At 37.8% G+C, this 26,390-nt stretch overlaps 1 protein-coding gene across 3 annotated transcripts in view; it reads left to right on the top strand.

Annotated features, from left to right (window-relative positions):
• Nucleotides 1-24,258, top strand: part of LOC6035780 (myosin-VIIa) — a 62,818-nt gene extending 38,560 nt beyond the window's left edge. For all 3 annotated transcript variants that reach the window (XM_038252633.1, XM_038252632.1, XM_038252634.1), the window contains 9 exons: nt 6,262-6,308; nt 10,604-10,864; nt 10,927-15,056; nt 15,114-15,377; nt 15,436-15,575; nt 15,632-16,850; nt 22,730-22,876; nt 22,939-23,059; nt 23,118-24,258. In XM_038252633.1, coding sequence (XP_038108561.1) covers nt 6,291-6,308; nt 10,604-10,864; nt 10,927-15,056; nt 15,114-15,377; nt 15,436-15,575; nt 15,632-16,850; nt 22,730-22,876; nt 22,939-23,059; nt 23,118-23,324 — 6,507 coding nt within the window. In that variant the 5' untranslated portion in view covers nt 6,262-6,290 and the 3' untranslated portion in view covers nt 23,325-24,258. The remainder of the gene's footprint in view (nt 1-6,261; nt 6,309-10,603; nt 10,865-10,926; nt 15,057-15,113; nt 15,378-15,435; nt 15,576-15,631; nt 16,851-22,729; nt 22,877-22,938; nt 23,060-23,117) is intronic.
• The last annotated feature ends 2,132 nt before the right edge of the window (nt 24,259-26,390 follow it).

Genomic DNA, 26,390 nt, shown 5'->3' on the forward strand with positions numbered 1-26,390 from the left:
ACAAATCTGCTCACAGCTTCCAACCCAATAAGTCATCTGACGATCCATCACCAACAAAAATGGTAGGGCGGTTCACCTGCCCAACCCATTTTTTCCCAATCTCTTCCCTGTTATTTTGATAAGCCATTCACTTACGGCATCTACCCTACCTTACCTTACCTTACCTTACACCTGAAACCAGTTTTGTTTTTCCTTCACCGGCTGTCCGGCTGTCTGTCCGGCGATCCGTTTTGGCTCGTGTTCCATTTCGACGGCCACGGTCAACGTCACCTCTCGAACCGGTCGAAGGAGGAGGAAGGAGGAAGAAGAAGTTATGGGTTGGCTGCGCCGGCGGTCATCGCCGGAGAGTCCCTCTCGTATAGTTATTTGTTGTATTTATTAGCTTTCTTTTCCTTTTGCTTTGCCACCTTACCCACACAGCAGCAGATTTTTCCGGGTGAGCATGAGTGGAAAAGTGTGTGATGGACACACGACCACCTTGCTGGAGTGATTAATTAGGGGGGAAGAACCTTTTCTGTGTTATTTTTGATTTGTTCAACCATGCGAATGTCTTAAATCACAGAATTAACAATTAAAAAAAATGTTAATTTGTTAAAACTAAGTTTGATTTATTTTATTTTCAGCTCATTGCAATATTCTTGTATGACTTTCGATCATATGAAGATCGGTACAAGACCACCACCACACTTCTGGAAAAGCTCTCTCATCTGTAAAGTTGAAGAGAGAATCTTAAAAAGCTCCAGCTCACGAGAGTAAACAGAAATGCATAAGGAAACCATACACGCACATTCAGGAGAGTAGAAAGAGAGGCCCATTAAATGGCTAGCGGTACTTAGTATATCGTTTTACATTTTATGTTTTTACTTTGGTTTTCTTGAGGCTAAACTCGACGTGGACGATGAGTTTGCTGCTCATCCTTTTTCTGCTGAGGGCTGAGAAGTTGCGTGTTTATGGCCGCTACTGGAGCGTGTTCTTCGCTATGCCATTAGTTGCGTTTATAAAATCATAACTTATTTTGATTTATCTCTTTGTTGAAGCTGGACTGAACCTGGTTTAATGCACTTTTTTTAAAAAAAAAACTCGTTATCGTTTAAGAAACAATACTCTTCAATAAATAAAACTTTTGAATAATTCCAATTTAAATATAATAATTTCAGCAATGACATGAAACATGACAAATTTACTATTCAATAAGGTTTCACTATTCTTGAAACCTACAGTTTTAAAATGCGTGTGTGTGTTTTCAATGTGAGCAATTCTCTACAAAACCGGCCGATTTCGACCATTTTTATTTTTTGTATTTTTTGATTTGGCTCAAACTTTGTGGGGGCCTTCCCTATGACCAAAGAAGCCATTTTGCATGATTAGTTTGTCCATATAAATTTCCATACAAATTTGGCAGCTGTTCATACAAAAATGGTACGTAAATATTCGAAAATCTGTAACTTTTGAAGGAATTTTTTGATCAATTTGGTATCTTCGGCAAAGTTGTAGGTATTGTTAAGGACTATTTAGAAAAAATAGGTACACGGAAAAAAATTTCCCGATTTTTTATTAACTTTTTCACAAAACTCAAATTCCCAAAATACGTATTTTTGATTTTCGAGATTTTTGATATGTTTTAGGGGACAAAATCCGCAACTTTTGAGCTATAGAGAACATGGTCAAAATCTGCCGCCGAGTTATGATTTTGAAAAACTGGTGATTTTGGAAAAATCGAAATTTCATACATAAAATTTTTGACCTAATTTTTTATGCAAAATTGAATTTGCAATCGAAAATTACTTTACAGATTTTTGATAAAGGGCCCCGTTTTCAAGATATAGCCACCGAGTTTGATTTCAGCGAAATATTTGCAGTTTTCGATTTTTAAAAATAGTGACCATGAGTGACCATTTCTAAAAATATTTTTTGAAAAGTTCAGAAAATTTGCTATAAAATTGTCTAAGAGACATCGAAGATTGGACCTCTGGTTGTTGAGATACAGCGGCTAAAGAAAAAGAAACACGAAAATTGAAGTTTTCTAAGTCTCACCCAAACAGCCCACGATTTTCTAATGACGATATCTCAGCAACTAATGGTTCAATTTTCAATGTTAACACATGAAACATTCGTGAAATTTTCCGATCTTTTCGAAAAAAATATTTTGAAAAAAATTAAATCAAGACTAACATTTTAAAAGGGCCAAACATTGAATATTATGCCCATTTCAAATGTTAGTCTTGATTTAAAAATTTTCAAAATATTTTTTTCGAAGAGATCGGAAAATTTCACGAATGTTTCATGTATTAACATTGAAAATTGAACCATTAATTGCTGAGATATCGTCATTAGAAAATCGTGGGCTGTTTGGATGAGACTTAGAAAACTTCAATTTTCGTGTTTCTTTAAGCCGCTGTATCTCAACAACCAGAGGTCCAATCTTCGATGTCTCTTAGACAATTTTATAGCAAATTTTCTGAACTTTTCAAAAAAAATATTTTTAGAGATGGTCACTCATGGTCACTATTTTTAAAAATCGAAAAACTGCAAATATTTCGCTGAAATCAAACTTTCGGTGGCTCTATCTTGAAAACGGGGCTCTCTATCAAAAAATCTGTAAAGTAATTTTCGATTGCAAATTCAATTTTGCATAAAAAAATGAGGTCAAAAAAATTTTATGTATAAAATTTCGATTTTTTCCAAAAATCACCAGTTTTTCAAAAAATCATAACTCGGCGGCAGATTTTTTGACCATGTTTCTCTATAGCTCAAAAGTTGCGGATTTTATCCCCTAAAACATATAAAAAATCTCGAAAATAAAAATACATATTTTGGGAATTTGAGTTTTGTGAAAAAAATAAAAAATCGGGAAATTTTTTTCCGTGTACCTATTTTTTCTAAATAGTCCTTAACAATACCTACAACTTTGCCGAAGACACCAAATTGATCAAAAATTCCTTCAAAAGTTACAGATTTTCGAATATTTACGTACCATTTTGTATGAACAGCTGCCAAATTTGTATGGAAATTTATATGGACAAACTAATGATGCAAAATGGCTTCTTTGGTCATAGGGAAGGCCCCCACAAAGTTTGAGCCAAATCAAAAAATACAAATAAAATCCATTTCCGGTTTTGGTAGAGAATTGCTCATGTGTTTTTTTATTTAAAGTTATGTACTGATTTCTTAAATCATTTTTGTTTGTAAACCATAAACAGGAAAGGTTAAAAGGTAGAATGATTGAACTTATTTTAATTAAAAGTGTACATTGAAATTAATAAAAATTATTTACCAAAACAACTATTAAGAAAATGTTGCTTTAAAATGTGATATTTCAGAGGCTATTAATTCATTTTTTGAATGATTCTCTGTTCCTTTAAAACCTAAATTTTCTTGTTGTTTATTTTAAATTTCAACTTTAAATGTTGTTCTTTCTTTTTTTAATATAACTATAAAACCATTTGGTAAGCTGAACCTTTTTGCATTGAGTCTCGAGGAAATTTTTGAAGCGACCTATGATATGTGTTTTCTATGCGATACGATAGGTACGATTTTTGGACAATTTATAATCTGCTATTTAAAAAGTAGCCAAAAGCCCAAAAAATACATTTTAATAATCATGAAGATGGTCACAAAAATGACTGAACTAATTTTTTTAAAAGTATTTTACCTAAACAAATATATTTTTGAAATAATAAACAAACTTTTTATGCGTTCACTTTTAAAACATTTTTTTCGTGACTTAATTTTGATTTATGAGATTGGAAATGGACATGAATTCTAAAAAAACCATGAATAAAATTTGTAATGGCATCAATTGGTAGTTCATAAGCTTTTATGTTTTTTTCTAATTAATTAATTTAACAAATCTTTTTACTCATTATTATATGGGCTCAAAACAATAATATTGTTGCCAAACTTTTTTGTAATCAAAAATGTTTTTTAATACAGTACTTTAACAAAATAGTTTGCAAGTGAATCTTTTCAAAATATTCAATTTTTTTTATGTTAGTTTACTGGAAAATTTATTAAATAGTCAACTGTGAATTGGGGCAATGATTTTGGTAGTGATTTTGAGTAGATCAAGTGCAAAAATTTTTGTACATCCATTTCCATTATAAAACTACTGTCCCTTTTCAGACTGTTATCCCGTTTTGGTTCAGTCCAGTAGCATTATAAAAATAAAGTAAATTTTCAAAACAACCTATGAGTCATTGGTTTCCTATGCAGATAGAACCTTTTGAAAATTGAATTTATTAAAAAAATAAGTAAAGCATTTTTTCTTTTTTGTTATTTGAGGCTTCTCTGCAAAAATTCTCCAAAAATCAGGGGCCGAAAAAAAATTAATGAAAATTGAAAAAAAAAATTAAAAAACGTATCCAATTAATTGTAAACTATTAAAAATACATTTTATAACGATTATTTGAGTGTTTTTATTTTTATCAAATAGTACTTTTAGACTTTTTTCAAATTTCTATTCTGTGACTACAGAAAAAAAAAAAACAGATTTCACTTGAAATTTATTTTTTTGCCCTTCTTTCCCTCTTTGACCATGACTAGAGCCGAGGGATAAAAACTTAAAATACAAATTTTACCAGCCTTATATGTCCAACGTAGACCCCATTTAACTATAATTTCTTGGTTTTGTTCCCCCGTTTTTTTAAATATATATTTTTATATATTAAAAAAAATCGGGAAAGCAAAAAAATCATTCCTTAACGTTTATTTGTGCGTTTTAATCAAATATAAAAAAAATACAAACAACTTCACTGCCCACCATTGAAAAAACGGCTAATATCCACTTTTGGCAAAAACGAGATATTAGCACCAGGTGGTAGAGTACGTTCCAAGGCATCTTCTGGAATTTTTACTGAAATAGTATTTAGACTTGGCTGCCGATGCGAAAAACCAAACGGCCAACACTCTTATGGGAAATTGCCTTGACAGAGATTTTGTGACAAACACTAAAACGCGTTTTTCTCGGAATACTTGCTGAATTTTCAATTATTGCAAATAAAAACATTGATATTTTGTAAAATTTTGATAGTAGAATAACTGTAATGGATACATTTTTTATAATCCTTGCTTAGAAAATTTAAAAACGAGGCTTATTTTTTTTTTTATTTTTTGCTACAAAAAAGCATCTTTATCAGCAAACAAAGTTTTGAAATACATTTTCGGCCTTTTAAATTTATTACTTAAAATATAAAAAAGAAGCATGTTATATCATTCAGTGCATTTTCAAAATCTACAATAACCTAGAAAAGTGTTGTCTTTCATTTAGAACAAACTCAAAAACATTTTAAGATTACGCGTATTTTGTTACGTTGCAAAGCTGACTGTTTTAGACAATGCATTTTTTTAAAAATATTTTTCGATGTTTTTAAGGTGTTTCGGCGATTTTGATTTAAGTTTTTAGTTTAAGTTTACAACATTTATTGTGATGTTTTGGGATATCTATTCTTTAATCGTCGTGAATGTCTGCTCTGAGTGTGATGGCCTCATTTCAATTTAGTTCCTAACCATAGGTGTAAATTTTCACAACATAATTCAAAATATTTCTCTTTTTCCTTCTCGTCGTGTTCCATTGCAGCACTGTACGCAGCACAAGTCGACCCAACTCGATATATTTATTGTTTCGTTCTGTTATTATGATTTGTTTACATCAATCATGGTGAACAAAATTTCACACGATTTCCCCCTCTCCCCATTCTGCTCCCCACACCCGAGCGTCAAATATCTTTGCCGGATCTACATTTCTTGCAGCGCTGAATCAGGTGAAGCGTCTTTTTCCTTCTTCAATTGTTTTTATTTTTCCTCAAGAGGAAGATATCTTATGTTTCACCCCACTCCCCACCACCGCGGTTGTCTAGCCACCCCTCAGGAAAACGCAGCACGGAAAAACGCAACACAATACCTGCTCGACTATGCTGGACCTCCTACAGCTGCTTGTCTGTCTCGAGAAAAAGTTGCTTTGCTATCATTTCGACACGTTGTAAATGTATCACTTTAGTTGCAGACGCACAAGATTTAAATTATGATACTGTTCCTTGGTATATTTTTTAGGCTTGAGTTGTGTTTACTTTTTTTCTTTTTGGGAGGGGCCTTTCTTTTCCGTGTGAATTTTTCGTATTCTTGTAACGAGCGTTTAATTACATGGTTTTTAATTCATCAGATTTTGGGGTTGGCTTAGTTTGTTTAACTGATGTGATCTATCAGGCTTAATTTTATTACTGATTTATGCTAAATTTCCCTTTCTTTTTATTTCTTTTTTTTCAGATTAAATCGGAAGTCAATGTGGCGACAAGATGGTTATTGTTACACGGGTAAGTCTAACCTTTTTTTGCTAGCTTCTAACCATAGTATTGTTGTTTGCATACCGCAGCTCACCGAGGTGGTGTGTTGCGCATGTTTGGCATTCTTCTGCGAGCCTACCCCATTGTTAACGTGCTGTTCAGCAAAAAACTTCTCAAAATGCACTTTTCTTCTTCTCGCGAGGCAAATTTCATAACACCCTCACGCGGCCGGGCTGCGTTTTAGGCGCCAACCTGCCTTGCAGTTGTACCTACGCGATGTTTACCCTTAACTTCCTCATCTACGATTTTTTTGCTGCTGCAACATATGTGAGTTTGTGGCATAGTCAGACGAAGAGAGTCGGGCAGGTACTTCCATGTAATCACGCCTCTCAAGCTTCGAGGGCCTTCGCACGTAATCGGCTTAAGCTTGAGGCTCGAAGTCGTCGGTTGATTACCGGGAACGAAATGAACAAAAAAAAAAGTGGTTAGCAAACACACTGTTTGTGCTTGGAGCCAGCATATCACACCCCGGTTGAGGAGGCCGAATCACGTGCCGAATGGTCATGAATTATGTTGGCACACATATAAATGCATTTCGCTGCGCGGCTCGCAGCTGCTCGAGTGACTTGGTTTAGATTAGCGAAGCGTTTGACTGGCTTTTTTTTGCGAATTTAAACGATTATTTATTGTTTGGTTTCCTAGACATGGAGGGTTTGCACCCAAAAGAAATAGTTTTTGAGGGTAAACAAAATTGTACGTGACTTTTTTTTATGGACAGGTAAAACAGAATTAAATTATGTTTTTCAATTCTTGAATAACTTGAAAAGACAACTTGATTCGCATAACTTTCAATGTTGTCCATATTCAGGAGGTTACTTTTATAAAAACAACTAAAATTACGATAATGGCCATTTTTGGGACCACCTTAGCACGTTGTAGGTCACGCTAATTTCCAAACATAAAACATATCTGTCCAATTATTTTGGCCAAGGAACCTCCAGAATAATTTTGAGTCGGATCGGAGAAGTTTATGCTTTTTTTTAAATGAAATTGCTGTATATTGCTAGATTTTATTTATTGAAAATTAATTTTAAAAATCATGAGCTGTTTTGAAGTGGTGCCATTTTATTTTTGAAAGTAACTGTTCGGGCGTAAAACTGGCTCATTCTTAACATTTTGTCGCTTGTGTGCTATCTTGTCCCACGTCTGCCGTAAAAAAGATAGGACACACAAGCAACGATTTAATTATTTCGTATCTGATTCTTTCAATGCATTTTTCATCAATTTCTCAAAAAAGAAAATAAATCAATAAACCCTGTGAAAGGGGCAACGAAAAAAGCATTAAAAAATAATTAATGAGTTCCCTAATATTATTTTGAAAAAAAAAAAAAAAAAAAAACAGCGTCTCAATTTTTGCAATGCAATGCAAATTTTATTTGAGGTTTTTCCCACGGCTACGTCACGACTGTCATCCACATACAAGGCGAGTGAAGTCAAAATCGAACCAAGATCGAACCAAGTTTTTGGCGCGTAGCATTTGAAAAGGTCGTATGCGCATCGGTCATAATTTACAAAAAAAAATTGTTTCATCTTTTGTCCTTAAAAAAGAATTACATTTAATCTCGGACTTGAACTTGGGGATCAGCATTTAATTCCATCGAGCACTTAATGTTGGCATATCACCTTTTTGGTGTTCAATTAAAAATGATTTTAAACATTTTCGACGGAAATTCAGTGAGTATTTTAAAAGAGCAATTTATTTTAAACCAACGGTCAGGAAGAATCAAACGTAATTTATGTTGTTTCAAGGAAATTGAATCTATTTCATTTTTAGTTTAGTGTATTCTGATATATTGCTTGGATGGTCAAGTAAAACCTTTTAATATTTTGATATTATAATTGTTAAATGTGTAGCAATTTACTTAATACTTGTAATCATCTCAAATTTATATGCAAAAGATAGTGAAAACTCACAACAAATAATTTGGAAAAATGTTTATATATGTATTTCATACGACCTTTTCAAAAATCCACACGTAAACAATATTGACAGTGCCTCTGGCGGTGACTTCAGAAAACAGCATGCGTGTCAGATACTTGGTTTTTCCATCACTTCTTAATCTCAAAAAAAAAAAAAAAATGAAAAAAATACCATAAAAAATTATAGCTTCAACAATCAATTTTCATTAAAAAAAATCATGTATTAATGATTGTATACTGTATGGATTTTTTGATAACTTTGTTTAACAGATTTGCTCACATTTTTTTTATAAAATTATGCGCTTCCTGGTTATTTTAAATGATGAATTTTGAGACCACTGGTAAAAAACAGATACAAAAATTAAAGAAACATTTTCTTTTATGAATTTATTGATATTATGAAAATGTTTGACAGTAGCATAATGTGAGAGCATTTTGTAATAATTTGTGTTTCAAAACGTTGAAAATGTAGCATGAAATTGTTTTAAGCCTTTCCCCTTCGACTTGACCAAGGCCGAGGGAAAAAATATTGAAATGAAATTTGTAAAATCCCAAAATGCACATACCGTCATCAGGGGTGCCATTGGATCTGGGGGGTGAGATTGGGTTATACTAACTTCAGCATTTTTGTATGACCCAATCTAATCTCCCAGACCCAATGTCACCCCTGATGACGGAAATAAAAGAAATGCAGATACTTTTTGCGCAAAAATAAAAGTAGTTTATGAAACTTATTGCTGAAAAAGATTTTATCAGCACAAGTCGTACATTTGGTAAACCAATAAAAAATACGAAAAGTGCTAAAAAAATCATGTTTTGATACATTTTTTTTTTAAATTTCGAAAAAAAAACTCCTTTTGTATGAAATTTTATGTCAAATGTCCATGGTTTTAGGCAATTAACCGTTCAAATTAAAACAATACTTTTTGTTTCTGTTATTTTTGGTAGAGGAAAGTAGGCCGTTTATGACTATCGAAATTGTAAATTTTGCGACCATTTAACATACAAAATTAAATCAAAGCGATCATGAAATCAAAACCTAGAACAAAGTTTGTCATCTTACGGTTTGAGTTGAACAGAAGTTGTAAGATCACTTAAAAGCTTCAAATTATGAAATAGATAAATTCATGTTGTAGCCAATCTAAACATTTAAGTATTGAGCAAAAATAATTCTAATTTTTTTGCGATACGCCTTATTTGGATTGTTATTTTATGGAATTTACAACAACAACAGATATTTTTTTATTGGAACAAAAATCAAAACGACATCATTTGTTTTGAAAGTTTCAAAATAAATACGGGAAAGTGGAACTAAATCTTCCCTGAAAATTAAATCAGAAATCCTGTCTAAATTACCTGACTTGAAAATTAAATTCAAAATGCAATAAGAAAACTAGCTAAAATCTGCAATCCCTTAAATTAAAGTGAAAGGATTTAATTACACCAACAAATCTAAACCTTTTTGGCTGCATACCCTCAACGACTTACACCATCAGAAAACAATACCCTCTTTCCTTCAATTTCATCAATTGGGCAAAAATACCCCAAACGAAGAGGGACTGCGCTAAACTGTTGCGGGTTTGCTCTGTAACCGATTTAAGGGGAGGAGAGGCTGCAACTGTAACAAGCCAAGGAAAATGCCAAAAATTTACCGGTTCATTAAGGGGAGCTCGTTGAGAAGGCACACCAATAAAAAGAGTGCCTCTTAAATGTTTCGGAGCGGAAAGAAGACGAAGACGAAGATCCAAAACTCCGATAATGGATAATCGCGCACTTGATGGCGGCGCGGCGGTGCGGCAGCGGCTTTCAACATCTGATCGTGGAAATTGTGGAAAAATCGTTGTCACTGGTGTGGCATGGCCGCCAATTACGCACGATTACGGAACATAAGCCGCGGGCGATCAGTTTTGATTGTGCGTCAATTAAACGATTAATTTTGGGAACGATCTTTATGTAATCTGAAGAAAAGTGGGTTTCTTGTACGAAATTGGTACTTTGTTTTCTGCAGAATGGTAGACACCATGTTAATATGTTGAAAATGAGTTTGTTGAGAACTGATATACGTTTAAAACACTCAAACTTAATTGTTTCTGACTTGTGTAATAAGCCCATTTTCGCTATCATAGACCATAAACTTTAAAGTATTATACGAAGAGAAAATAAAAGAACCACTTTGCAACATGCAACATGTGCACCCGGTAGAGCAGCTGCTGGTAAAAAGTTGATGATAATTAAATCTCTTCATGAGCCTCTCAACACGTACCTACTGTACAGAGTTGGCCACTTTACGAGCCTTTTCATTTACCATAAACTCACTCTTTCCCATCTCCCATCACACATTATAGGGTGACTACATATGGATCGAGCCCGTGTCCGGACGCGAATTCGATGTGGCCATCGGAGCCCGGGTCATCTCGGCCGAGGGTCGCCGCATCCAGGTCCGCGACGACGATGGGAACGAACTGTGGCTCACACCGGAACGCCGCATCAAGGCGATGCACGCGTCCTCGGTGCAGGGCGTCGAGGACATGATCAGCCTTGGCGACCTGCACGAGGCCGGCATCCTGCGGAACTTGCTGATCCGGTACAATGACAACCTGATCTACGTGAGTATCCCATGTTGGTCGTGCTTTGAACCAAGTTATAACGTCTTCTTCCCCATTTTCAGACCTACACCGGATCGATTCTGGTCGCGGTCAACCCGTACCAGATCCTGCCCATCTACACCGCAGACCAGATCAAGCTGTACAAGGAACGCAAGATTGGAGAGCTTCCGCCGCACATTTTCGCCATCGGGGACAACTCGTACGCGCACATGCGTCGCTATGGCCAGGACCAGTGCATCGTCATCTCCGGTGAGTCCGGCGCGGGCAAGACCGAGAGTACAAAGCTGATCTTGCAGTACCTGGCGGCGATCAGTGGGAAGCACTCGTGGATCGAGCAGCAGATTCTCGAGGCGAACCCGATTCTGGAAGCGTTCGGTAACGCCAAAACGGTCCGTAACGACAACTCGTCCCGGTTCGGCAAGTACATCGACATCCACTTTAATAACAGTGGCGTGATCGAGGGTGCCAAGATCGAGCAGTACCTGCTGGAAAAGTCTCGAATTGTTTCGCAGAACGCAGAGGAGCGAAACTACCACATCTTCTACTGTCTTCTCGCCGGGTTGTCCCACGAGGAGAAGCGCAAACTGGACCTAGGTCAAGCGTCCGACTATCGGTATCTAACCGGTGGAGGTTGCATCAAGTGCGACGGTCGTAACGATGCGGCGGAATTTGCCGATATTCGATCGGCTATGAAGGTGCTCTGCTTCTCGGATCATGAAATCTGGGAGATTCTCAAGCTTCTAGCAGCACTGCTTCACACCGGAAATATCAAGTACAGAGCCACAGTTATAGACAACCTGGATGCAACCGAAATCCCGGAACACATCAACGTAGAACGAGTTGCGAGTCTGCTCGAAGTCCCACTCCAACCATTCATCGATGCCCTCACTCGAAAGACACTCTTCGCTCACGGAGAAACGGTAGTGTCCACCTTGTCACGCGATCAGTCTATGGACGTTCGGGATGCCTTCGTCAAAGGAATCTACGGACGGCTGTTCGTCCTGATCGTGAAGAAGATCAACTCGGCGATCTACAAGCCGAAATCCACAACCAGAAGTGCGATCGGCGTTCTGGACATCTTCGGCTTCGAGAACTTCAACCAGAACAGCTTCGAGCAGTTCTGCATCAACTTTGCCAACGAAAACCTGCAGCAATTCTTCGTGCAGCACATCTTCAAGCTGGAGCAGGAAGAGTACAATCACGAGAGCATTAATTGGCAACACATCGAGTTCGTAGACAACCAGGACGCACTGGATTTGATCGCCATCAAGCAGCTCAACATCATGGCGCTGATTGACGAGGAGTCCAAGTTTCCCAAGGGTACCGACCAAACCATGCTGGCCAAGCTGCACAAAACTCACGGAACCCACAGAAACTATCTCAAGCCCAAGTCCGACATCAACACCAGCTTCGGGTTGAACCACTTTGCCGGGGTTGTGTTCTACGATACCCGAGGTTTCCTGGAGAAGAACCGTGACACCTTCAGCGCTGACCTGCTCCAACTTATCTCCAGCTCGACCAATCGCTTCCTCCAGATGGTATTCGCTGAGGATATCGGAATGGGTGCGGAGACCCGCAAGCGCACCCCAACCCTGTCCACTCAGTTCAAGAAGAGCTTGGACTCGCTGATGAAGACCCTCAGCCAGTGTCAGCCTTTCTTCATACGGTGTATCAAACCGAACGAGCTAAAGAAGCCGATGATGTTCGATCGAGCTCTCTGCTGTCGACAGCTTCGTTACTCCGGTATGATGGAAACGATCCGTATTCGTCGAGCTGGCTACCCAATACGACACAACTTCCGGGACTTTGTCGAGCGATATCGGTTCCTGATCAACGGAGTACCACCAGCTCACCGAACTGACTGCCGGATGGCGACCTCGAAAATCTGCGCAACTGTGCTGGGACGATCCGACTACCAGCTAGGTCACACCAAGGTCTTCCTGAAGGACGCCCACGATCTGTTTCTGGAGCAGGAGCGTGATCGCGTGTTGACGAGGAAGATCCTGATCCTTCAGCGATCGATTCGCGGGTGGGTCTACCGTCGGCGGTTCTTGCGCATGCGTCAAGCAGCCATCACAATTCAGAAATTCTGGAAGGGATACGCGCAGCGACAACGCTACAAGAAGATGAAGATTGGTTACATGCGACTGCAGGCGTTGATTCGATCGCGAGTGCTCAGTCACCGGTTCCGTCATCTGCGAGGCCACATCGTGCGATTGCAGGCTCGGATTCGAGGGTATTTGGTGCGGCGCGAGTACGGGCACAAGATGTGGGCGGTTATCAAGATCCAATCGCACGTACGGAGGATGATCGCCATGAAGCGATATCAGAAGCTTAAGCTGGAGTATCGACGACACCACGAGGCGTTACGAATGCGCAGGATGGAGGAGGAAGAACTGAAGCATCAAGGTAACAAGCGAGCCCGGGAGATTGCCGAGCAGCACTACCGAGATCGGTTGAACGAGATCGAGCGGAAGGACATGGAGCAAGAAATGGAAGATCGTCGCCGGGTGGAGGTGAAGAAGAACATCATCAACGACGCAGCCAGGAAGGCAGACGAACCAGTAGACGATAGCAAACTGGTGGAGGCCATGTTTGACTTTCTGCCAGACTCGAGCAGTGAAGCTCCAACGCCACACGGTGGTCGCGAAACGTCGGTGTTCAACGATCTGCCAGTGAACCAAGACAACCACGAAGATATTATCGGACCCATTCACACAATCTCCGAAGACGAAGAAGACTTGTCTGAATTCAAGTTCCAAAAGTTTGCCGCCACATACTTCCAGGGCAACATTACTCATTACTATTCTCGAAAACCGCTGAAGCATCCCTTGCTGCCGTTGCACACGCAAGGCGATCAACTGGCTGCACAAGCGCTGTGGATCACGATCTTACGGTTCACTGGAGACCTACCAGAGCCACGCTACCACACGATGGACCGTGACAATACGTCCGTCATGTCCAAGGTTACAGCCACCCTGGGTCGTAACTTTATCCGGAGCAAAGAATTTCAGGAAGCACAAATGATGGGACTCGATCCGGAAGCATTTATGAAGCAAAAGCCACGATCAATCCGACACAAGCTAGTGTCATTGACGCTGAAGCGCAAGAACAAACTCGGCGAAGACGTGCGACGTCGTCTGCAAGACGAAGAGTACACCGCCGATAGCTACCAGTCCTGGTTAGAATCTCGCCCTACGTCCAACCTGGAAAAGCTGCACTTTATCATCGGCCATGGCATTCTGCGAGCCGAACTCCGCGATGAAATCTACTGCCAAATCTGCAAGCAGCTTACCAACAATCCGTCCAAGTCATCCCACGCTCGAGGTTGGATCCTGCTGTCCCTGTGCGTCGGTTGCTTCGCACCGTCCGAAAAGTTCGTCAACTACCTCCGATCGTTCATCCGCGAAGGACCTCCCGGGTACGCTCCGTACTGCGAGGATCGCCTCAAGCGAACCTTCAACAACGGAACTCGAAATCAACCCCCGTCGTGGTTGGAACTTCAGGCAACCAAGTCGAAGAAACCGATCATGCTGCCGATCACCTTCATGGACGGCAACACGAAAACGCTGCTCGCGGACTCCGCCACTACGGCGCGGGAGTTGTGCAACCAACTGTCGGACAAGATCGCCCTGAAGGATCAGTTTGGATTCTCGCTGTACATTGCACTGTTTGACAAGGTTTCGTCACTTGGTAGCGGTGGTGATCACGTGATGGACGCAATCTCACAGTGTGAACAGTACGCCAAGGAGCAGGGTGCTCAGGAACGGAACGCCCCTTGGAGGTTGTTCTTCCGGAAGGAGATCTTCGCTCCGTGGCACAATCCGATCGAGGATCAGGTGGCTACGAACTTGATCTACCAACAGGTGGTTCGTGGGGTCAAGTTTGGTGAGTATCGGTGCGACAAGGAGGAAGATCTGGCGATGATCGCCGCCCAGCAGTACTACATCGAGTACAACACTGACATGTCGATGGATCGGTTGTACACGCTGCTGCCGAACTTTATCCCGGACTACTGTCTTACGGGTATAGAGAAAGCTATCGATCGTTGGGCGGCGTTGGTCTTGCAGGCGTACAAGAAGAGCTACTACCTCAAGGACAAAGCACAAGCGTTGAAGGTCAAGGAGGACGTCGTCAGCTATGCCAAGTACAAGTGGCCGTTGCTGTTTTCCCGGTTCTATGAAGCTTATAGGTAGGTCGGGTGTGATTAGATTGAAGATCTTTGCTAAGCTTCTTATTTTTTTTTCAGAAATTCCGGTCCGAACCTGCCGAAGAACGACGTGATCATCGCCGTCAACTGGACGGGTGTGTACGTGGTCGACGATCAGGAACAGGTGCTGTTGGAGTTGTCCTTCCCGGAGATTACGGCCGTGTCGAGTCAAAAGACGAACAAGGTCTTTACGCAAACCTTTTCGCTGTCTACGGTGCGGAACGAGGAGTTTACCTTCCAGAGTCCGAACGCCGAGGATATCAGGGATTTGGTGGTGTACTTCTTGGAGGGGTTGAAGAAACGGTGAGTTGGTTGATGATCTGTGTTTTGGACGTGACTGAATGGGGAATTTTCATTGCAGCTCAAAATATGTGATAGCACTGCAAGACTACAAGGCACCGGGAGAAGGTACAAGCTTCCTGTCGTTCCTGAAAGGTGATTTGATCATCTTGGAGGAGGAAAGTACCGGGGAGACCGTCCTGAACTCCGGTTGGTGTATAGGTGAGTTTAAAACAACATTACGTTGACATGTTAGTAACGAATCACCTTCATTGTAGGATGCTGCGAGCGAACTCAGGAACGTGGTGACTTCCCTGCGGAGATCGTTTACGTGCTTCCGACACTGACCAAACCCCCGCCGGACATCTTAGCATTGTTCAGCGTAGAAGACGCTCACCACGGCAAGCGACTCAACTCGATCCATTCCAACGGGGGCACGGAAACCCGCGAGCGGCCACACACCTTAGCCGACTACTCGCTAGATCACTTCCGGCCACCTCCAAAGCGCACCATGTCCAAGGCACTGTCCACATTGAGTTCGAAGCGCGGTGGAGACGAGCTGTGGCGTTACTCGAGGGATCCGTTGAAGCAACCGCTGCTGAAGAAGCTGCTGGCAAAGGAAGAGCTCGCCGAGGAAGCTTGCTTGGCGTTCATCGCCATCATGAAGTACATGGGAGATCTGCCATCGAAGCGACCTCGGATCGGGAACGAAGTGACGGACCACATCTACGATGGTCCACTGAAGCACGAAATCCTGCGTGACGAGATCTACTGCCAGTTGATGAAGCAGCTGACGGAGAACCGAAATCGTGTGTCGGAAGAACGTGGCTGGGAGTTGATGTGGCTATCGACGGGTCTGTTCGCCTGCAGTCAGCAGTTGCTCAAGGAGCTGACGCTGTTCCTGCGAAGTCGTCGCCACCCCATTTCGCAAGACTCGCTGCACCGTCTACAGAAGACCATCCGCAACGGCCAGCGCAAGTACCCGCCCCACCAGGTCGAGGTCGAAGCGATTCAACACAAAACGACCCAGATCTTCCACAAGGTGTACTTCCCGGACGACACGGACGAGGCGTTCGAGGTGGACTCGTCAACGCGGGCGAAAGATTTCTGCCAGAACATTTCACAGCGGCTCAACTTGCGGTCCAGTGAAGGTTTTAGCTTGTTTGTAAAAATAGCCGACAAGGTGATATCAGTGCCAGAAGGAGACTTCTTCTTCGACTTTGTACGCCATCTGACCGACTGGATCAAGAAGGCCCGGCCGACGCGGGACGGCACGAATCCGCAGTTTACGTACCAGGTGTTCTTCATGAAGAAACTGTGGACGAACACGGTACCGGGCAAGGACAAGAACGCCGATCTGATCTTCCACTACCACCAGGAGCTGCCGAAGCTGCTGCGCGGGTACCACAAGTGCTCCAAGGAGGAAGCGGTCAAGCTGGCGGCGCTGGTCTACCGGGTGCGGTTCGGCGAGAGCAAGCAGGAGTTGCAGGCGATTCCGTGAGTAGTTTTTTTTGTTGTTGTTTCGGCATCGTTTTTTTGTATCTTTTTTTGGCTATACGAATAATTGTCCACAAAAAATTTACAAATTCAAGATATGATTTCCCTTCAGAAAATGGGTAATATTATAGTTTTATATGTTTTCTACCCCTTCTTGATAATTTAGTTTTTATCGTGGGACGAGGTCACAAAAATACGCCGCAAAAATACAAAATTTCTTGAGCTCTATATTTTTTTTACAATTCTGTTTTCGCAATTAAAATTTGAACGATTCCAAAACAAAATCAGGAGTTTTCAAAAGCAACGTATTTTTTTAAGTTCTGAAAATTTTAGTTTTTTTTCAACAATGTGAGTATTACACAAAAGATTTTTTTTAAACCTTTAAAAACCTTTTTTTTAATACCCAACATTTCTCATAACTTCTTTTTTCGAAAAAAATACTCAAAATGTTAGATAATGTAACAACTAGAGAAATTTCTAAAATACTCCAAGATTTTCACACAACTACATCTTATCCAACCCGTGATTTTTTCACACCTAGAGCGTCCAATTTCCCGTCCCGGGAATTCCCGGGATTTCCCAAAAAAATAATATTTCCCGTTTCCCGGGAAATTTGTAGTTTTTCCGGGAATTCCCGAAATTCGAGCGGAAGTATACATTTTCTTAAATTTTTGGAACTTTTTTTTTAAATTGCTCTGAAAAAGTAATAAATGAACAAACTCAACATGATTTTGTTCAATTAAATGTATTGTTTGGTTTATATGTAATTAATCAGATTATCACAAATTATGATATCAGGATTATTTCTGATAATTTTAATTTTTGAAGCAACTGTGAATAATTCTTGCTTAACCCACCGGAGGTCGCATAGGGGAGCTGGGGGTAAGACGGCCAGGCGGGGTAAGACGGCCACCCCACTGTTTTACTAAGTATACTAATGAATATTACTAAAATGTTTAGCAATACTGTTCCTCATGCTAAATAATGCATATGGAGTCACCTTTGCCAAAAATATTGTTTGAAATTGTATAAAAATAGATCAAAATAAACAAATAATTTTTGAACTTGAAACTGGATGTAATTTTCATGAATTACAACTTAGGCATTTTGTTAGATAACAATATGTTTTCCTGTCTTCAAATATTTTTCATGTTAAATTGAAGTTTTCCCTAGATTATGTCCCTCGAAAAAGTTTAGAAAATGCGATGAGCTATTTACAAAAATTGTTTAAAAAATAATTTATTTGGGGGCAAGACGGCCACCTCCTCCGGGGTAAGACGGCCACCCGTAATTTGTAGATTTTAATTGATATAGGTTATATTTTTGACGGTTTTTGACTATTATGACATATTTGTAGATAAGGAAACGCATTTTCAATAAAACTATCCATTTTTAATCAAAATGCTGTTAACTACCGTTTCGACAACATTCTTTACTGTGATATAGCAAAACTCATTGAATAGTATGAAATCCTATCAAACTTTTCATAAAAATCGCTAATTTAATATTGTTTACATAATTTTGATTTACTTATTCTAATCAAAATACACAAACTAATTATTTTGCATCAAATTGTGTTTGTTTTGTAGTAAAAATTCACAGTTTTTCATAAAATGTGGTCGCAATAATATGAAATTCACTAAGCCAAAATATGAAAATTTTTAAACAGCATTTTTCTTCACATTTGAAACCTGATTTTTTCAACCAAAATAGTTATGATGTTCAGAGAAGTCTGTTCAACCAACCTTGTAGGAATTTGGGTGGATTTAGCAAAGTTATTAAGTTAATTTATAGCACTGGCCGTCTTACCCCACATGGGTGGCCGTCTTACCCCGCGTATTTCATATACAGTATGTAAAAAAAGTATTTACACCCCTTGAGCACTATGCACATTTTGTGATGAAACATGTAAAAAATTTAAAGTTTGACAGGAACCTAGTACTACGTTTTGTTCAAAAACTCATGCCAGACATTTTGCTACAAACAGCTCATGAAAAGATGATTTCTATAAAAAGTTATATAACAAATACTATTACGAAAATAAAAAAGGTGCAAAAAAAGTTTGTACACCTTTCGAAAAATTAACATAAATAATGTTATTTGTCGACAAATCACCATAAATCCAGTCTCCCAACTTCAAATAGGCATCCTTGACTGATTAAAAAAATAATTTGGATTGAATATAAAGTTTACTAACTACTTAGTATAAAAGTTTATATAACTCTGGAAATTCTATATAAAACTTATCTAAACTTAATTTTGCAAACTTTTAATTCAACTAAATGTCAATATATTACCATAGAATTGCTAAATAAACATTTTGGAGTGGGTATAACACCGTTTTGGGGGTATTTGTATCGATAGAATAGATTTTTCATTGGAATTTTGTACCAACCCGGAATTACGTCGTCGGAAAATCCGCCGGCATCCGAACCGGTCCACAATTCTTAAGTCAACCTATGTGGCATCGGAAAGGGCATAAAATTTCCGATCTTTTGATACCCATACATCTAGATTTTCTATAAAACCCACGATTTTAAATACCTGGGCAAAAAGTAAGTTTGATCCACGAGAACAAAAATTACGAAATTCCATACATTTTTGGCAGATTGCTCAAACAAAACCATAACAACGTTTTTACCTAGGTATTTAAAATCGTGGGTTTTATAGAAAACCTAGATGTATGGGTATCAAAAGATCGGAAATTTTATGCCCTTTCCGATGCCACATAGGTTGACTTGTGAATTGTGGACCGGTTCGGATGCCGGCGGATTTTCCGACGACGTAGTTCCGGGTTGGTACAAAATTCCAACGAAAAATCTATTCTATCGATACAAATGCCCCCAAAACGGTGTTATACCCACTCCAAAATGTTTATTTAGCAATTCTATGGTAATATATTGACATTTAGTTGAATTAAAAGTTTGCAAAATTAAGTTTAGATAAGTTTTATATAGAATTTCCAGAGTTATATAAACTTTTATACTAAGTAGTTAGTAAACTTTATATTCAATCCAAATTATTTTTTTAATCAGTCAAGGATGCCTATTTGAAGTTGGGAGACTGGATTTATGGTGATTTGTCAACAAATAACATTATTTATGTTAATTTTTCGACAGGTGTACAAACTTTTTTTGCACCTTTTTTAGTTTCGTAATAGTATTTGTTATATAACTTTTTATAGAAATCATCTTTTCATGAGCTGTTTGTAGCAAAATGTCTGGCATGAGTTTCTGAACAAAACGTAGTACTAGGTTTCTGTCAACATTAAATTGTTTAGATGTTTCATCACAATATGTGCATAGTGCCCAAGGGGTGTAAATACTTTTTTTACATACTGTATATACGATTTCAATTATATTTTTAAAATTCCTGAAAAGTATTGAAAATTGGTTTTTAGACTAACTAATTTATGTCATTTCTATAATGGACTAGTAGTAGAACAATATGTACGTAATTTGAGATCAAAATAATCTGTTGTGTAAATTTTATTAGACTTCTCCCTTAGGGTGGCCGTCTTACCCCCATCTCCCCTACGTGTACTTTATACACAGTTCATAAGGGCACTTGTAAGAAAGGTGAAAACACGCGATATTGACTTTATACCTCCAAATTAAAAATGAGATTTTTTACGTTTTTGTTTACCATGATCAAATGAGATGAAAATCGAATTTGTTCAAAAAGAATTAATTCAATTGGTTGAATACCTAGTACTAAAGAAATTACAATTTGAGGTAAAAGAATTTTGGAGCACTGGTGCAACTACAGGTGTTAGAGGGTTAAATGTGAAAAAATAGATGATTTTTTGTGGAATGATGTTAATTTATCGTAAAATTTCAATCATGTTGCATAATAATACAAAAAAATCATTGAAAAATTCTTTCTTATTGTTTGTTATCAAAAAATGCAAAAATATATGCAAAGCTTGCTTCAAATATTTGAAAACATTGGGTTGTTTAGAGTAAAACCAACACTAAAAAGCTTTACCATTTGTTCAAGAGCTGAAACCAGTATTTGTCATGAAATTCATAACACAAGGCAGATTTAAAATTTCTCACCAAAAAATATCAAAATGAATTTTCTTGTAGTTGAATGATTTTTTACATGCAGTCAAGCTGTTAATTGATCTTCACACTTATTTAAACCAATTATGTTGATGTCCTAGGCAATTTTGTTGCATAATATTAATTAAAACCAAGATCATAACAATTTTCAATAAATTTTAAATTTCCCTGGAATTTCCGGGATTTCCCGGGAAATTGGCTGAAAATTTCCCGTTTCCCGGGAAATTAGTAACCCCGGGATATTGGACGCTCTATTCACACCTTTGGAACATAATTTTGTTTTTGAAAATACCCTAAATTTCACAAAACTACAGTTCAGACTTCGTTTTCCGAAGCCTCGATAATTGGATGGTTCGATCATCTGAAGGTTTGTATGGGACTTCGGATAGTTGAATCAGAAAGAAAACTTTTTTTTCGTAATTTTTAGAGTAGTTTATGGGCTATACATAATTACAATAATAAAAAAACGACAACTTAACATTTTTAGTGATTCGATTATATAAAGATTTGACTGTCCCAAATGGTTTTTTTCAATACCTTTGGATAATCGATTCTGGACTCGAATTTCTGAAAAAAACTGATTTGGCAATACTTTTTCAAAAATACGTTGTTTAGTGGAAAATTTAAGCACTCAAAAAAACCTTGAATGAATGCATAAAAAATGTCAAACCTTTTGAAACCTATTTTGTAAAAACTTTTAATTTTAGTATTGTTTCAAAATTACTTAGTGTTGTAAAAAAAATTACTATTTATTAAAGTTACAACTTCCTCATCATTTGATATTCATATTGTTCAAAACAAAAAAAAATAGTTCAGATTTCAAAAATACGTAGTTTTGTGAAATTTTGAGTTTTTTTCCATTTACATAATAATTATTATCGATATGATTGATGCAATAATGAGAATTTTTTTTTTTCAAAAAAAAAACGACTGTCAAAATAGAGCAATTTTAGCTCAAATCAGGATTTTTCCCGGTACTTTTATACCTTACCCTCTCCGATTTCAATAAAACTTTGTAGACATGTTATCCTAGGCTTATATAAGCCATTTTTGTGTATATGGAGCCAGTTGCAATCGAAAAAGAAAACTTGAGAAGGGTATAAGTTATTTCAATATTTTTGAATTTTGTAATTTAAAAATACTGTATCTCGAAGCTATTGCATCGTATCAAAAAGTGGTCAAAGACAAGCTTGTGGGAAATTAGACGGGCTTTCTGAGAAAAATACACTGAAGCAAAAATATACGCAATTTCTATAAGATTTTTATTTTATTTTTTAGTTTAAGTGTAAAATTTTTAACGTCGTGATTTTGTTTTCTTCCTTTTTTTGAGGAATTAGCTTAAGAAGTTACAGAAAGACTCACGAAAATTGCAGGATGGTATGTCTCTCCTAATAAAATAAAAATAAAATCTTTTACTAATTACTACCGATAGTGGGACAATTTAACATTAAAGCCTTTTTTAAGCCTAGAGTTTTTTTTAAAGCATCTGTATTTTTTTTTGCTTTTTGGATGTTTTTGAATACCTCTGACTCGAGGCGTTTTCCAAAACCGGTTATCAAGCACTCTTTTAAAAACAGACCAGTTACCGTGGAAGTCCTCTTCTAAGATTTTGAAATTGAAATATGATTTTTTTTCATCTTTTTCAATGATGCGAATTTTAGTAATTCGCCGTTCAAATATAAGCTTAAATTGCGGGTTTGCAAATACTATGGAAGAATGCCAAGAAACGAAGCGCCTCCATTGAATGTACCTTTGTACCAACAAGAACTAAATCAGCAATGAAAATTTATTTCAAAAATACATTTTTTATTTTAGTCAAATGCTGCGGGAGTTGGTCCCCTCGGATCTGATCAAGCTGCAAACGACCAACGACTGGAAGCGGTCGATCGTGGCTGCGTACAACCAGGACGCAGGCATGTCCCCAGAGGACGCCAAAATCACCTTCCTCAAGATTGTCTACAGGTAACTTACCTTTGTCTAAAAAACTGTTTGAATTTAGATTGACTTAAATGTTTCCTTTTCAGATGGCCAACTTTCGGATCGGCGTTCTTCGAGGTCAAGCAAACCACGGAACCCAACTATCCGGAGATGCTCCTGATTGCCATCAACAAGCATGGCGTTAGTCTGATCCATCCAAGCTCAAAGGTATGAAAATAACACAAATTTGTTCATTGAACACTTCTAACTCAATTGATTTCCGTAGGACATTCTGGTCACCCACCCGTTCACGCGCATTTCCAACTGGTCCTCGGGGAACACGTACTTCCACATGACGATCGGCAACCTGGTGCGCGGTTCGAAGCTGCTCTGCGAGACGTCCCTCGGCTACAAGATGGACGACCTGCTCACGTCCTACATTTCACTGATGCTGACCAACATGAACAAACAGCGAACGATTAGGATTAAGTGAGCCAGTTTAGAAGCGTTTTTTTTTCTTCGTTTGTTTTTAAAGTAACTTGGACGAACTTTTTGTTTTTCGTTGGCTGGCTTCGAGTATTTATTTTGTTTGAGCTTTGCTTACTTTTTTTGTTTTAGCTTGCACAAGCAGCATTATTATCGTAATAGGAGCATTAGAACAAATTGTGTAATCCCAAAAAAAGGAAGCTTAGGCCAGGGATCGCACTTCGATTCTACCTTGATATTAGCGAGATCAAACATATCACCTTAATGTTAAGCCCTCTTCAAATCGTTGTATAGAAGTTAATGCTATCAAAATTGTAAAATATTCTTAATTGTACACTTTCGGCATGTTTTAAATTACTATCGGTGACCTTTTATTAGCCATTTTAGCTTACACATAATGCTGTTCGTTTTACTTCACCCTCCCAAAAACAAACGCTTTTATTTATTCACACACATTCCAGCTGAGCTACCACTCAAAACTCTCCAAACACTATACTGTTAGAATTTAAGTTAAACCATTTTGCCAGCCTAAGTAACTTCAAGAATAATCCGGATGAGGAAGATAAAAATCGGTGCGGATAAACGGCAAAATAGTAAATAAACTTAGTCGTCAAAATTTCAAGCTTTCAAGCCTATATCAAGCAAAAAAGCGTGGCAACGCGATACGCAGAAACGTGCTCAAATTTTGGTGTGCGATCGGTGGAGTGGCTGAGGAATTGTATGAATGGGCCATGGAGTGTGATTGCGGGGTTTTCAGTTATATGTTGAATGATTGCGGCTGAATGCAAGGCTTGGTATAGGGAATGCTCTAGGTGGATTTATTTTTGTATGTAATAAGATTCAATATTTTTGTAATTTTAATATGACCTTGTTATGCATACCTTTATTACTATTTACTATAAATGAACGATTATACAATAAATGCTACATAGTGAAATAAATATGGTGTGATTTTATTTGACTCCGAAACGTTCACTTGTTGGAGGCCCCTATGATTAAAGAAGCCATTTTGTGTCATTGGCTCACCCATAATAGTCTGCTTACAATTATTGCAACTGTTCATACAAAAATGGTACGTAAGTATTCGAAAACCTGTATCTTTTGAAGGAATCTTCTGATTGATTTGATGTCTTCCGCAAAGTTGTAGGCAGTGTTGTAAAATATTTAACATTCAAATCTCAGTGACTACAATCATCATGCCCAAAATTTCATCTCTCAACTTTCACTGTCCATCTTTCCATCGCGAGATTCTTAGCACCAAGAATTGCTGATCTCGATCATATGTGATCACGTGTTAAACCTTTTAACATATTCTTTTTCTCTCTCATTCGCACATTCACAGTCATCCCCTCTTAACAAACGTTCATCTATTGCTATTTTCTGAGAAAAATAAAAAACTTCGGCGAGTGAGCGTGAACGAGGTAAAGAGAAGGAGTGATAGTAGAAGATGGTTATCATCAAATGATAGTTTTTTCTATCACTCATTTACAACACATGGAAAAAATAAGTAAGAAAAAATGTTTTTGCCGAATGTAAATCAATTTAAATAAAAATATTTTTTCATTAGCCCCATTTTCTGACTTTTGAAAAAAATATGTTTTAGAAAACAAAAAAACGCAACTTTAGAGTCAGATCAGAAAATTTCACAAAGGTTATCAAAAATTGGACTATTAATTGCTGATATATTTTTAGAACATCATTCTCATTAGAACATGAGGGGATGGTTTGGTGAGACTTTTAAAGTATATATTTTATCATTCATTTGTTTTTCTTTTAACCGTTGTGCCTCAGCTACCAAAGGTCCAATTTTCAATGTTTCTTTGACGAAATTTTAGGAAATTTCTTTTCGGAAATAATTTTTTTTAAATAGTCACTTATCGGCTTTTTAAAAAACCAAAAACTCTTAATTTTTAGTAAAATCTAATTTCAAGTAACCATATATCGAAAATGATGCTTTTCATATTTTTTTATTTTTTTTTTGGGTGAAATTTTTATTTTTGACAATAAACAAACAATTTTTCAAAAAATCATGACTAAGCGGTAATTTCTTTCGCCGTATGACTCTTTGGAAAAAAAAGTTGCTGCTTTTTGGGGGAATTGATTTTCTTTGCAAAAAGTTGATTTAAACAATTTTTTCTTATACCTTTTCTTTCTGAATAGTCCTTATCATGGGTGAACCAATGAAATAAAATAGCTTCTTTGGTCAAAGGGAACGTCCCTACAAAGTTTGAGCCAAATTAAAAAAATACCGTCAGTGGGGGTGACTATGGGTCAAAAAACGATAAACCTCTCGTTTTTTCTTAATAACAAAAACAATTTAAATAACATCGAAAATCTTTCAACGTAGATTTGTTCTTAGATAGTTTACTAACATTTTCCCAAAATATGGTGGATTTTGATGAACACTACCTTATATGCCAATTGTTTGAAAATTGACCCAATCTCACCCCTTAGAGGGGGTGACATTGGGTCAAATGAAACTAAAATGATGCTCAAATACAACGATATGGTAAAAACAAGTCACCCAACAGTGTTTCTTGTTCGAGGGAATCGTATTGACTCGCTACAATGTTTGAAGTGGAGATTTTCAAACATTTGGGTAGTTTTCGAGCAATTCTAACAAAAATATAAGAAAAATGATTTTTCGAGAGGTCATTTTTGGCCAAAAACGTACCCCAACTTTAGACAGCTGCCAAAATAACAGGATTTGTTCTAGAAACGAGATTTTTTCAGCGAAGTCATCTTAAGATGTCCCCTACACAACCCTTTTAACAGAATTCATTTTCATTGAGAAGAACCTGAGAAATGGTAAAATCCGTAAAAAATCACTTTGACCCAATCTCACCCCCCAGACCCAATGTCACCTCCACTGACGGTACTAAATATTAATATGCATGAAATCGGCCGATTTTGTAGAGAGTTTCTCTAGCTTTCATAAATCCATAGAACGTTGAAACTAATAAACTGACTTCATGGCAAATGACAAACAACCCTTAAAGTTTCAGTCAAAGAAACTAGAACAGTGGGCAAGAATAATTCTCCGTCTTGAGTTTTCCAGTACTATATTTTTTCT

Source organism: Culex quinquefasciatus, chromosome 2, assembly GCF_015732765.1.
Source record: "Culex quinquefasciatus strain JHB chromosome 2, VPISU_Cqui_1.0_pri_paternal, whole genome shotgun sequence".
NCBI classification, from domain to species: domain Eukaryota; kingdom Metazoa; phylum Arthropoda; class Insecta; order Diptera; family Culicidae; genus Culex; species Culex quinquefasciatus.